This window comes from Oncorhynchus mykiss, chromosome 10 (genome assembly GCF_013265735.2).
Source record: "Oncorhynchus mykiss isolate Arlee chromosome 10, USDA_OmykA_1.1, whole genome shotgun sequence".
In the NCBI taxonomy this organism is placed as follows: domain Eukaryota; kingdom Metazoa; phylum Chordata; class Actinopteri; order Salmoniformes; family Salmonidae; genus Oncorhynchus; species Oncorhynchus mykiss.
In genome coordinates, this window is record NC_048574.1 from 62818453 (window position 1) to 62832788 (window position 14336).

The 14336-nt window shown below is 42.6% G+C and overlaps 2 protein-coding genes across 7 annotated transcripts in view; both read left to right on the forward strand.

Moving 5' to 3' along the window:
- Nucleotides 1-14336, forward strand: part of LOC110534616 (oocyte zinc finger protein XlCOF7.1-like) — a 1104347-nt gene that overhangs the window by 419765 nt on the left and 670246 nt on the right. The gene's annotated exons all lie outside the window — the stretch shown is intronic.
- LOC110534662 (zinc finger protein 528-like) overlaps nt 1-14336 on the forward strand; it is a 68675-nt gene that overhangs the window by 46405 nt on the left and 7934 nt on the right. Inside the window, exon 2 of one of the 4 annotated variants that reach the window (XM_036934504.1) lies at nt 12392-12640. The exons of 2 other annotated variants lie outside the window; for them this stretch is intronic. In XM_036934504.1, coding sequence (XP_036790399.1) covers nt 12400-12640 — 241 coding nt within the window. In that variant the 5' untranslated portion in view covers nt 12392-12399. Of the gene's footprint in view, nt 1-11419; nt 12641-14336 lie in introns of those variants that run through there. One more of the 4 variants, XM_021619559.2, reaches the window with a different exon arrangement.

Below are 14336 nucleotides of genomic sequence, written 5' to 3' on the forward strand. Positions count from 1 at the left end.
CTGTGATAGTCTCAGAGGTCCGTCAAAGGCGCAGAGAGCATCATGAAGAACAAGGAACACACCAGGCAGGTCCGAGATACTGTTGTGAAGAAGTTTAAAGCCGGATTTGGATACAAAAAGATTTCCCAAGCTTTAAACATCCCAAGGAGCACTGTGCAAGCGATAATATTGAAATGGAAGGAGTATCAGACCACTGCAAATCTACCAAGACCTGGCCGTCCCTCTAAACTTTCAGCTCATACAAGGAGAAGACTGATCAGAGATGCAGCCAAGAGGCCCATGATCACTCTGGATGAACTGCAGAGATCTACAGCTGAGGTGGGAGACTGTCCATAGGACAACAATCAGTTGTATATTGCACAAATCTGGCCTTTATGGAAGAGTGGCAAGAAGAAAGCCATTTCTTAAAGATATCCATAAAAAGTGTTGTTTAAAGTTTGCCACAAGCCACCTGGGAGACACACCAAACGTGGAAGAAGGTGCTCTGGTCAGATGAAACCAAAATTGAACTTTTTGGCAACAATGCAAAACCTTATGTTTGGCGTAAAAGCAACACAGCTGAACACACCATCCCCACTGTCAAACATGGTGGTGGCAGCATCATGGTTTGGGCCTGCTTTTCTTCAGCAGGGACAGGGAAGATGGTTAAAATTGATGGGAAGATGGATGGAGCCAAATACAGGACCATTCTGGAAGAAAACCTGATGTAGTCTGCAAAAGACCTGAGACTGGGACGGAGATTTGTCTTCTAACAAGACAATGATCCAAAACATAAAGCAAAATCTACAATGGAATGGTTCAAAAAAAAACATATCCAGGTGTTAGAATGGCCAAGTCAAAGTCCAGACCTGAATCCAATCGAGAATCTGTGGAAAGAACTGAAAACTGCTGTTCACAAATGCTCTCCATCCAACCTCACTGAGCTCGAGCTGTTTTGCAAGGAGGAATGGGAAGAAATTTCAGTCTCTCGATGTGCAAAACTGATAGAGACATACCCCAAGCGACTTACAGCTGTAATCGCAGCAAAAGGTGGCGCTACAAAGTATTAACTTAAGGGGGCTGAATAATTTTGCACTCCCAATTTTTCAGTTTTTGATTTGTTAAAAAAGTTTGAAATATCCAATAAATGTCGTTCCACTTCATGATTGTGTCCCACTTGTTGTTGATTCTTCACAAAAAAAATACAGTTTTATATCTTTATGTTTGAAGCCTGAAATGTGGCAAAAGGTCGCAAAGTTCAAGGGGGCCGAATACTTTCGCAAGGCACTGTATATACACTGCTCAAAAAAATAAAGGGAACACTAAAATAACACATCCTAGATCTGAATGAATGAAATATTATTATTAAATACTTTTTTCTTTGCATAGTTGAATGTGATGACAACAAAATCACACACAAATTATCTCTGGAAATCTAATTTATCAACCCATGGAGGTTGGGATTTGGAGTCACACTCAAAATTAAAGTGGAAAACCACACTACAGGCTGATCCAACTTTGATGTCCTTAAAACAAGTCAAAATGAGGCTCAGTAGTGTGTGTGGCCTCCACGTGTCTGTATGATCTACCTACAATGCCTGGGCATGCTCCTGATGAGGTGGCGGATGGTCTCCTGAGGGATCTCCTCCCAGACCTGGACTAAAGCATCCGCCAACTCCTGGACAGTCTGTGGTGCAACGTGGCGTTGGTGGATGGAGCGAGACATGATGTCCCAGATGTGCTCAATTGGATTCAGGTCTGGGGAACGGGTGGGCCAGTCCATAGCATCAATGCCTTCCTCTTGCAGGAACTGCTGACACACTCCAGCCACATGAGGTCTAGCATTGTCTTGCATAAGGAGGAACCCAGGGCCAACCACACCAGCATATGGTCTCACAAGGGGTATGAGGATCTCATCTTGGTACCTAATGGCAGTCAGGCTACCTCTGGCGAGCACATGGAGGGCTGTGCGGCCCCCCAAAGAAATGCTACCCTACACCATGACTGACCCACCACCAAACCGGTCATGCTGGAGGATGTTGCAGGCAGCAGAACGTTCTCCACGGCGTCTCCAGACTGTCACGTGCTCAGTGTGAACCTGCTTTCATCTGTGAAGAGCACAGGGCGCCAGTGGCGAATTTGCCAATCTTGGTGTTCTCTGGCAAATGCCAAACGTCCTGCACGGTGTTGGGCTGTAAGCACAACCCCCACCTTTGGACGTCGGGCCCTCATACCACCCTCATGGAGTCTGTTTCTGACTGTTTGAGCAGACACATGCACATTTGTGGCCTGCTGGAGGTCATTTTGCAGGGCTCTGGCAGTGCTCCTCCTCCTTGTACAAAGGCGGAGGTAGCGGTCCTGCTGCTGGGTTATTGCCCTCCTACGGCCTCCTCCACGTCTCCTGATGTACTGGCCTGTCTCCTGGTAGCGCCTCCATGCTCTGGACACTACGCTGACAGACACAGCAAACCTTCTTGCCACATCTCTCATTGATGTGCCATGCTGGATGAGCTGCACTACCTGAGCCACTTGTGTGGGTTGTAGACTCCGTCTCATGCTACCACTAGAGTGACTACATCAGCCAGGAAGCATAGGAACTGAGAAGTGGTCTGTGGTCCCCACCTGCAGAACCACTCCTTTATTGGGGGTGTCTTGCTAAATGCCTACAATTTCCACCTGTTGTCTATTCCATTTGCACAACAGCATGTGACATTTATTGTCAATCAGTGTTGCTTCCTAAGTGGACAGTTTGATTTCACAGAAGTGTGATTGACTTGGAGTTACATTGTGTTGTTGAAGTGTTCCCTTTATTTTTTTGAGCAGTGTGTGTGTGTGTGTATATATATATATATATATATACACAGTGTACAAAACATTAGGAACACCTGCTCTTTCCATGACAGAGTGACCAGGTGAATCCAGGTGAAAACTATGATCCCTTATTGATGTCACTTGCTAGATCCACTTCAATCAGAGTAGATGAAGGGGAGGAGACAGGTTAATTAATGATTTTCAAGCCTTGAGACATGGATGGTGTGCCACTGCCATTCAGAGGGTGAATGAGCAAGGCAACATATTTAAGTGCCTTTGAACGGGTAATGATAGTAGGTGCCAAACGCACTGGTTTGTGTCAAGAACTGCAAAGCTGCTGGGTTTTTCACACTCAAAAGTTTACAATGCCTATCACAAATTATCCACCACCCAAAGGACATCTAGTCAACTTGACACAACTGTGGGAAGCATTGAAGTCAACAGGCCAGCGTCCCTGTGGAATGGAGAGTCCAAAAGGGGGTGCAACTCAATATTTGGAAGGTGTTCCTAATGTTTTGGACACTCAGTGTATGTTAATGTCATTATTTGGCAACAGTTACATCAGATGTATCTGATTCAATTAAAATGAGTTTGTCAATGACATGTTTGTCCTACATTGTATACAGTGAGCTCAAAGTATTGGGACTGACACATTTTGTGTTGTTCTGGCTCTGTAATCCAGCACTTTGGATTTGAAATGATACAATGTGTATGAGGTTTAAGTGCAGACTCACCTTTAATTTGAGGGTATTTTCATCCATATCGAGGGAAACGTTTAGAAATTACAGCACTTTTTGAAACATAGTCCTCCCATTTTAGGGGACCAACGTATTGGGACAAATTCACTTACAGTTGAAGTCAAAAGTTTACATACACTTAGGTTGGAGTCATTAAAACAATTTTTTCAACAAACTATAGTTTTGGCAAATTGGTTAGGACATCTACTTTGTGCATGACAAGTAATTTTTCAAACAATTGTTTACAGACAGATTATTTCACTTAAAATTCACTGTACACAATTCTAGTGGGTCAGAAGTTTACATACACTAAGTTGACTGTGCCTTTTAACAGCTTGGAAAATTCCAGAAAATTATGTTATGGCTTTAGAAGCTTCTGATAGGCTAATTGACGTCAATTGGAGGTGTATCTGTGGATGTACCTTCAAACTCAGTGCCTCATTGCTTGACATCATGGGAAAATCAAAAGAAATCAGCCAAAATTGTAGACCTCCACAAGTCTGGTTCATCCATGGGAGCAATTTTCAAACGCCTGAAGGTACCACGTTCATCTGTACAAACAATAGTACTCAAGTATAAAAACCATGGGACCACGCAGCCGTTATACCGCTTAGGAAGGAGAAGCGTTCTGTCTCCTAGAGATGAAAGTACTTTGGTGTCTGAAAAGTGCAAATCAATCCCAGAACAACAGCAAAGGACCTTGTGAAGATGCTGGAGAAACAGGTACAAAAGTATCTATATCCACAGTAAAAACGAGTCCTATGTCGACATAACCTGAAAGGCCGCTCAGCAAGGAAGAAGCCACTGGTCCAAAACCACCATAAAAAAGCCGGACTACGGTTTGCAACTGCACATGGGGACAAAGATCATATTTTTTGGAGAAATGTCCTCTGGTCTGATGAAACAAAAATAGAACTGTTTGGCCATAATGACCATTGTTATGTTTGGAGGAAAAAGGGGGAGGCTTGCAAGCCAAAGAATACCATCCCAACCGTGAAACACGGGGGTGGCAGCATCATGTTGTGGGGGTGCTTTGCTGCAGGAGAGACTGGTGCACTTCACAAAAAAGATGGCATCATGAAAAAGTAAAATTATGTGGATGTTTTGAAGCAACATCTCAAGACATCAGTCAGGAAGTTAAAGCTTGGCCGCAAATGAGTCTTCCAAATGGACAATGACCCCAAGCATACTTCCAAATTTGTGGGCAGAACTGAAAAAGCGTGTTTCGAGCAAGGAGGCCTACAAACCTGACTCAGTTACACCAGCTCTGTCAGGAGGAATGTGCCAAAATTCATCCCAATTATTGTGGGAAGCTTGTGGAAGGCTACCTGAAACGTTTGACCCAAATTTAAACAATTTAAAGGCAATGCTACCAAATACTAATTGAGTGTATGTAAACTTCTGACCGACTGGGAAATAAATAAAAGATTCTCTCCACTATTATTCTGACATTTTACATTCTAAAAAATAAAGTGGTGATCCTAACGGACCTAAAACAGGGAATATTTACTGGGATTAAATGTCAGGAATTGTGAAAAACGTTTTTATTTTTTATTTCACCTTTATTTAACCAGGTCTGCTAGTTGAGAACAAGTTCTCATTTACAACTGCCGCCTGGCCAAGATGAAGAAAAGCAGTGCGACACAAAAAACAACAGAGCTGCACATGGAATAAACAAACATTCAGTCAAAAACACAATAGAGAAAAAAGTATATATACAGTGTGCAAATGAGGTAAGATAAGGGAATAAATTGGCCACAGTGGTGAAATAATTACAATTTAGCAACTAAACACTGGAGTGATAGATGTGCAAAATATGAATGTGCAAGTAGAGATACTGGGGTATAAAGTAGCAAAAAAAAAAAATAACAGTATGGGAATGAGGTAGTTGGATGAACTATTTACAGATAGGATATGTACAGGTGCAGTGATCTGTGAGCTGGTGCTTAAAGTTAGTGAGGGAGATATGGATCTCCAGCTTCAGTGACATTTGCAATTCGTTCCAGTCATTGGCAGCAGAGAACTGGAAGGAATGACGTTCCGACCTCGGAATTGGCTTTGGGGGTGACCAGGAAAATATACCTGCTGAAGCGCGTGCTATGGTTGGGTGCTGCTATGGTGACCCGTGAGCTGAGATAAGACGGGCTTTACCTAGCAAAGACTTATAGATGACCTGGAGCCAGTGGGTTTGGCGACGAATATGAAGCGAGGGCCAGCCAACGAGAGCATACAGGTCGCAGTGATGGGTAGTATATGGGGCTCTGGTGACAAAATCGATGGCACTGTGATAGACTGCATCCAATTTGCTGAGTAGAGTGTTGGAGGTGTAACGGATGTGAAACGGCTAGCTTAGTTAGCGTGGGCGCTAAATAGCGTTTCAATCAGTGACGTCACTTGCTCTGAGACCTTGAAGTAGTAGTTCCCCTTGCTCTGCAAGGGCCGCGGCTTTTGTGGAGCGATGGGTAACGATGCTTCGAGGGTGACTGTTGATGTGTGCAGAAGGTCCCTGGTTCGCGCCCGGGTATGGGCGAGGGGACGGTTTAAAATTATACTGTTACATTGATGCTGTTGACCCGGATTACTGGTTGCTGCGGAGAGGAGGAAGGTCAAAAGGGGGGTGAGTGTAACGGATGTGAAACGGCTAGCTTAGTTAGCGTGGGCGCTAAATAGCGTTTCAATCAGTGACGTCACTTGCTCTGAGACCTTGAAGTAGTAGTTCCCCTTGCTCTGCAAGGGCCGCGGCTTTTGTGGAGCGATGGGTAACGATGCTTCGAGGGTGACTGTTGATGTGTGCAGAAGGTCCCTGGTTCGCGCCCGGGTATGGGCGAGGGGACGGTTTAAAATTATACTGTTACAGAGGCAATCTTGTAAATGACATCGCCAAAGTCAAGAATCGGCAGGATTGTCAGTTTTACGAGGGCATATTTGGCAGCATGAGTGAACAATGCTTTGTTGCGAAATTGGAAGCCGATTCTAGATTTAATTTTGGATTGGAGATGCATAATGTGAGTCTGGAAGGAGAGTTTACAGTCTAACCAGACACCCAGGTATTTGTAGCTGTCCACATATTCTAGGTCAGAACCATCCAGAGTAGTGATGCTGGATGTGCGGGCAGGTGCGGGCAGCGATCGGTTGAAGAGCATGCATTTAGTTTTACTTGCATTTAAGAGCAGTTGGAGGCCCCGGAAGGAGAGTTGTATGGCATTGAAGCTCGTCTGGAGGTTAGTTAACACAGTGTCCAAAGATGGGACAGATGTATACAGAATGGTGTAGTCTGCATAGAGGTGGATCAGGGAATCACCAGTAGCAAGAGCGACATCATTGAGGTATACAGAGAAGAGTCGGCCAGAGAATTGAACCCTGTGGCATCCCCATAGAGACTGCCATAGGTCCGGACAACAGGCTCTCCGATTTGACATACTGAACTCTGTCTGAGAAGTAGTTGGTGAACCAGGCGAGGCAGTCATTTGAGAAACCAAGGCTGTTGAGTCTGCCTGTAAGAATGTGGTGATTGACAGTCGAAAGCCTTGGCCAGGTCGATGAATACAGCTGCACAGTATTATCTCTTATCAATAATGGTTATGATATCGTTTAGGACCTTGAGCGTGACTGAGGTGCACCCATGACCAGCTCGGAAACCAGATTGCAATAGCGGAGAAGGTACGGTGGGATTCAGAATGGTCGGTGATCTGTTTGTTAACTTGCCTTTCGAATACCTTAGAAAGGAATGGTAGGATAGATATAGGTCTGTAGCAGTTTGGGTCTAGAGTGTCTCCCCCTTTGAAGAGGGGAAGGACCGCGGCAGCTTTCCAATCTTTCGGGATCTAGGGGTTGCAACAATTTCGGCTGATAATTTTAGAAAGATAGGGTCCAGATTGTCTAGCCCTGCTGATTTGTAGAGGTCCATATTTTGCAGCTCTTTCAGAACATCAGCTATCTGGATTTGGGTGAAGGAGAAATGGGGGAGGCTTGGGCAAGTTGCTGTGGGGGGTGCAGGGCTGTTGACCAGGGCAGGGGTGGCCAGGTGGAAAGCATGGCCAGCTGTAGAAAAATGCTTATTGAAATTCTCAATTATAGTGGATTTATCGGTGGTGGCAGTGTTTCCTAGCCTCAGTACAGTGGGCAGCTGGGAGGAGGTGCTCTTATTCTCCATGGACTTTACAGTGTCCCAGAACTTTTTGGAGTTTGTGCTGCAGGATGCAAATTTCTGTTTGAAAAAGCTAGCCTTCGCTTTCCTAACTGCCTGTGCATATTGGTTCCTAACTTCCCTGAAATGTTGCATATCGCGTGGGCTATTTGATGCTAATGCTGTACGCCACAGGATGTTTTTGTGCTGGTCAAGAATATATTATTATTATGCATTTGGCTAAGGTGTATGTAAACTTCCGACTTCAACTGTATGTGTATTAAAGTAGTCAAAAGTGTAGTATTTGGTCCCATATTCCTAGCGTGCAATGATTACTTTAAGCTTGTGACTCTACAAACATGTTGGATGCATTTGCTGTTTGTTTGGGTTGTGTTTCAGATCATTTTCTGCCCAATAGAAATGATTGGTAAACAATGTATTGTGTAATTTTGGAGTCACCTTTTATTGTAAATAAGAATAGAATATGTTCTAAACACTTCAATATTCATGTGGATGCTACCATGATTACGGATCATCCTGAATGATTTGTGAATAATGATGAGTTAGAGTTAGATGCACAAATATCATAACAACCCCCCCCCCCCCCCCCCCCCCTAAAACGTTCACCTTTCCTGTTATTGTAATGGTGAGAGGTTAGCATGTCTTGGGGGTATGATATGTGTGCACCTGTAACTTTCCCACTCATCATTATTCACAGTTAGTCCTGAATTATCTGTAATCATGGTAGCATCCACATTAAATGTAGAAGCGTTTAGAAACATTCTATTGTTATTTACAATAAAAGTGACTCCAAAATGACGCAATACATTATTTACCATTAATTTGTACTGGGCACAATATAATCTGAAACACAACCAAAACGAACAGCAAATGCAAGCAGCAAAGAAACCCTACCCTCTCTAGGGACTTGTGGAGAGCTGAAACAACTTAATAGGTGTAAGGCTGTAAGCAATAGGGTGAATGCATTTTGAAGTAAATCTCAGCTCTGTTAAAGTACACTCAAGAAAAACATGAACAGATCTCAAAGTGATTCAGCAGTATCATTCAATCGGGTTAACATGCCCCACCAACATTAGACAATTATACTGAAAGGCCTTATATTGCTGAAATAAATGCATCTAATCAATGATGAGAATACTCTGATTAACCGATATGTGGCAGGACGATTAGCGTACCGTGAATCAAGAGGTTGTGATTTGAAATTCAAGGTGAGGACTGTTTAATTATTATTAATGTATTTAGATTTTTTTTTATTTCACCTTTATTTAACCAGGTAGTCCAGTTGAGAACAAGTTCTCATTTACAACTGTGACCAGGCCAAGATAAAGCAAAGCAGTGTGACAAAAAACAGCAGAGTTACACATAAACAATCGTACAGTCAGTAACACAATAGAAAAATCTGTATACAGTGTGTGCAAATGAAGGAGGTAAGGCAATAAATAGGACAACAGTGGCGAAGTAATTATAAATTAGGAATTTACACTGGAGTGATATGTGCAGATGAGGATGTGCAAGTAGAAAAACAGGTGTGCAAAAGAGCAGAAAAACAAATATGGGAATGAGGTAGGTAGTTGGTTGGGCTGTGTACAGCTGCAGCGATCGGTAAGCTGCTTTGACAGCTGACGCTGTATAAATTAACATTATTATTAATTAGCATGCTAACCTTATCTAGCTAGTTATCTTCACTATACTGTATTCAAAAGATTAGCCAGTTGGCTGGACTATGGTTGGAGCTGGATTTGTCATAAGCATTTAGGAAAAACTTAGCAACAGGTGAATAGGAAAAACCAGTATCATCGACTTCACCATCTATTGTTATGGCCAATGCTTTGGTATCTTCCATAAATTGGAGAGGCGTTTTTCTACGCTGTAATGGACACGGTACAACCTTTGGTAGGCTGCGGTATAGCAAAGCCAAGTCCCATGCTCATGGTTTTCACAGGGGAATTGAAATTATAGGCTACAATGACTTTGCTCATGATGCACTCCACAAATGATAAGGAACACTGCTTAAGCAGGGGGACACGTCTGGCACTGCAGGATTTGAGTCCCTGGCGGCGTAGTGTGTTACTGATGGTAGGCTTTGTTACTTTGGTCCCAGCTTTCTGCAGGTCATTCACTAGGTCCCCCCGTGTGGTTCTGGGATTTTTGCTCACCGTTCTTGTGATCATTTTGACCCCACGGGGTGAGATCTTGCGTGGAGCCCCAGATCGAGGGAGATTATCAGTATGTCTTCCATTTCCTAATAATTGCTCCCACAGTTGATTTCTTCAAACCAAGCTGCGTACCTATTGCAGATTCAGTCTTCCCAGCCTGGTGCAGGTCTAAAATTTTGTTTCTGGTGTTCTTTGACAGCTCTTTGGTCTTGGCCATAGTGGAGTTTGGAGTGTGACAGGTGTCTTTTATACTGATAACAAGTTCAAACAGGTGCCATTAATACAGGTAACGAGTGGAGGACAGAGGAGCCTCTTAAAGAAGAAGTTACAGGTCTGTGAGAGCCAGAAATCTTGCTTGTTTGTAGGTGACCAAATACTTATTTTCCACCATAATTTGCAAATAAATTCATTAAAAATCCTACAATGTGATTTTCTGGATTTTCTTGTCTCATTTTGTCTGTCATAGTTGAAGTGTACCTATGATGAAAATTACAGGCCTCTTTCATCTTTTTAAGTGGGAGAACTTGCACAATTGGTGGCTGACTAAATACTTGTTTTGCCCCACTGTTTACCATTTATAAAATGGTCAGTTATTTTTTGTTGTTGTACAGACTAGCTAAAAAAATAAGTGGAACTTGACAAATTAGCCAATGGATTATGATAATTTTCTCAGTTGCAATTCACTGGAGCCGCCGAGCCAGAGAAGCGCGTATTAATCATACTGTAGAACTCATTGCGACCAGAACTAGCCGGTCAAATGAACGAGTCACTCAGAAAAACAAATCATGACTCTCGAGTCCGTTAAAAGAGTTGTTAAAAAATAACGAATCGTTTGAAATGCACATCGCTAGTTGCAATACGCCAATACACATTTTAAGAATAAGTAAACGGAAGTGAATAGTGGCTCTTTGGCAATTCCTTGTTATGTCAGCTGTCAAATGAAATCAACACGTGCAAAATAAGCAAAATGAACAGCAGATAACAATCCCAATTGGGAGAGGCCAGAGATTGCCAGATGCGTAAATTGGGTTTAGGAACAGATGTTGGGAATTGGAGAAAGGCCATTAGTGCGGCATGAGCATTGTGAACAGAGATGTGGCTATGGACAGCGAGGAAGAAAAAACGAGTAGTTGGAAGATGTGTGTTGAGGAAGAATGGCATGAATTACAAACCGTACTCTGCTGTTTCTGATGGCTCAGAAATTGAACCTGAAGAGAGTGAGGATGAAGACCTCAGACTCCAAACCTCACCCCGATGGTCATGTAAAGGATGGTTCTGTCCCAGTGGGAGTGACATTTTTGTAGAAAGTGGATCCCTGCCTTTTGGCTGACCCATATGTAGTCTCAGGCTGGGGGGGGAAATGATTTGGGTACTGTTAAATCAGTGAAGGCAGTTCGAAATGGACTTAATGATTTTCAGTGTTTGTTCCTTTGAGGAAGAGGGCACTTCACAGAACGCACCTCTGGACAAGACCCGTGACTTGATTTGCTCTCTGGAGCAGTGTGCCTTTGAAAGGAGTCATTACTGGGGTGGCATGAAGTGTTGAGGTAGAGAAACTGAAATGGAAGATTCCCTTTGTCTGTGACACCTGCCGTTTGGTGCTACGCTGACACCGCATGTCATTTTGAGTTTTGCGTCTTTACCTAACAAAGTCATGTTAGAATATGTCAGTTATCCCGTGAGAGCTTTTGAGCCGAACCCACTAAAGTGTTTCAGATGCCAAGCTTATGGTCATGTTGCAGCAGCAGTGTGTAGGAGAGCATTGGCCCGAAGGAATGTTAGTATCAATTGTGGGGGTTCCCATGTTGCTGGGGATCAGAAGTGCCTTAGTGCGAGAGAGACTGGTTAAGGTTGCCAGAGTCAGAGTAGAACAGAAGGTGTCGTATGCTGAGGCAGTGAAGAGAGTAGAGGATGATGGGTCAAGGGTGAGTAGTAGGCCTTGGCCAATACAGTGATATGAATTTGTGCTTCAGTAAGGTTGGCTTCTTAGTATTCATAGCCATGGTTATCAACTGTACCACATAAATGGAACCTAAATCACAGAAAATAGATGTTGTGGCAGCTGCAAAGAAGTACTTGGGTGTACAAGGTTTTTCTGCAGGAGAGTTACAAGGTGTGTTGAACGAAATAGTAGGCCTGGTGTAGGATCAGTTAGGGTCAACGTAGTGGACTGGGGTGGTGGTGTTTTTTTAATTAATTAGTGGTATATAGGTGAAGGGCTAGTCTGGTGGTACAATTGTTTTCCTTTCCCTCTAACCTTTTTGCATCACTCAATTTAACGTGAACGCCCACACTCCCGCACAGTAGGTGGCGGCATGCACAAACAACGTGCGAACACCATGATCCCGAAGAAACAGAAGTAGTGTAGTGAACAACTACAATTTCCACGTTGGCGTTTTTGTTGTTATTTAGACGTTTATTAACACATTGGAACTCAAAATACGAGCATCATAAATGTACCTCAGGTAGTCTTTACTTCGCGTTGGAAGTAAAGACTAGGTAACGCTAGCTAGCTGCTAACCTAACGATGGCTAACTGTATGGTTTTTCACACTCAAATAGCCTCCATTATGGAGGTTCTAGCGAATGCAGCCGTGTCAGAGATCTGTAAACTAGTAGACGACGAGTATGCAGTGTTTCGTTTGGAAATAACTCAAAGCCAGAAAGAAAACAGGGGATTGCGGAGGAAACTACAGGTACTGGAACTGAAGGTGGCACGGGAGCGCGCAGAGAGGACAATACGAGAGCGCGTCCTCGCCAGTCGTCCCAGTAGTGTCAAGATCCTCGACCGATACAGCGGAATGGCAAGAGGTACATTTTGCAGAAGGTGGAGGGTGCGGGGCTGTTGCACCGTTCTCCTCTGCATACGTGTTCAGATGTGTTACTCAGACTTGTGTCTTGGTTAGTTTTTGAATAGTACGCAATACTGACCTATGTTAAGCTAGCCACAATAAGGATTAGCCACACTAGTGGAACTTTCATTTCGGCTTCAAAGTAAAAGACCACCATTGAAAGTGATGCAAATGGATACAAATAATGGAGTCATGGCATATTTGGAATAGATCATGCAACGTTTTTTCATTTTTTTATCATTCTGACAATGTCATAAATTCAACTAAATACAATAATGAGTTATTTTAACACAATCCCCTCACTATAAAGCCTATTGTATGTATTGACATTTTATATTGCAATGTGGCTCATTTCAGTGAGATCTCGCAGTAAAGTCTTGTGGGTATCACTGAGTGGGCTGATACCCCATTTCATGTAACCAGAATCCATAGGTAAGGCTGTACAGTGCATAGAATTAGGCACCAATGCAATTGAAGTCTACTTACATCCACAGTGATTTAAAAAAAACAATTTTTTTTTGGGGGGGGGGGGGGGTCAAATTAATTATCGTCTTTTGTTTAATTTATATTACATTCGAATATTGTTCAGCAATAGCTAGTCCAAATATGGCATGATTATTATATATGCATCGTTTCCTTCACTTTCAAGTGCGGACTTTTATTATGAAGGCAATCCACAAATTCCACTGTTGTGGCTAATTTCACATAGGTGCAAAAAACAAAAAAACATCTCAATTATTTTACCAGGCAGGTCAATTAAGAACAAAATACTCTTGCACAAAGATTATGTCAGAATAGGCATTTTAGGTACGTTTTTAGAACGTTTTTAGTATGTACATTTTCAAAAATCTAGTTTGATTTAAACCTACCATTTTTGTTGACGATTTACAGTAGTGAGTGCCTACTTATTTATACTTTTTTTGTTGTACTTGACGCCCGTGGGAATCCAACCCACAACCTTGGCGTTACAAGTGCCATGTTCTACCAACTGAGCTACACTGGACAGCAAATGCTAGTATGTTATACTCATGTCGGCATTTCATCTAGTAGAATTTACTGTAGACTTTTGAGGAAGACTCCCATGTGTTTTACATCTGCTGATTAATTAAAGGTGCAATATGCAGAAATCGCGCCTCCATTTCCTGGTTGCTAAAATTCTAATAGTTCGCCCAATTTCAGTTTGTGACAAAACAAGCATTCATTGTGTAGAGAATCATTGTACCATCTAAACCGATGTTAAATATATTTTCCATAACCAAAACTATTGTATTTTCAGCTGTTTAAAGCAAAAGATGCAAAAACTCAACTTAAGAATGGGAAGCATAGAAATGAAACATAAAACAGATCCACCGCTTCTTAGACTTGCTTTCAATGAGTGACAGATCTATAACACATTTCTATGTGAATTTTGTCAGTCCACAAAAAGTTACATGTTGCAGTTTTAAATATGGGGATGTGCTACCGAAATGAAAGAATGGCTGGAAATGGCGCAATTGCGTATTAGATGGCACATTCTCATTATAGATGTGCCTAGTATGTTGGTATTTGTTGGTTACTGAATTTGTTTTTACTAAACAGTAGTTCTAAAGAGAATGTAGTATGATTAGTACACAGTATGCCGTCTAAGTAAGTTGTAGACAAGCCAGATTTGACAC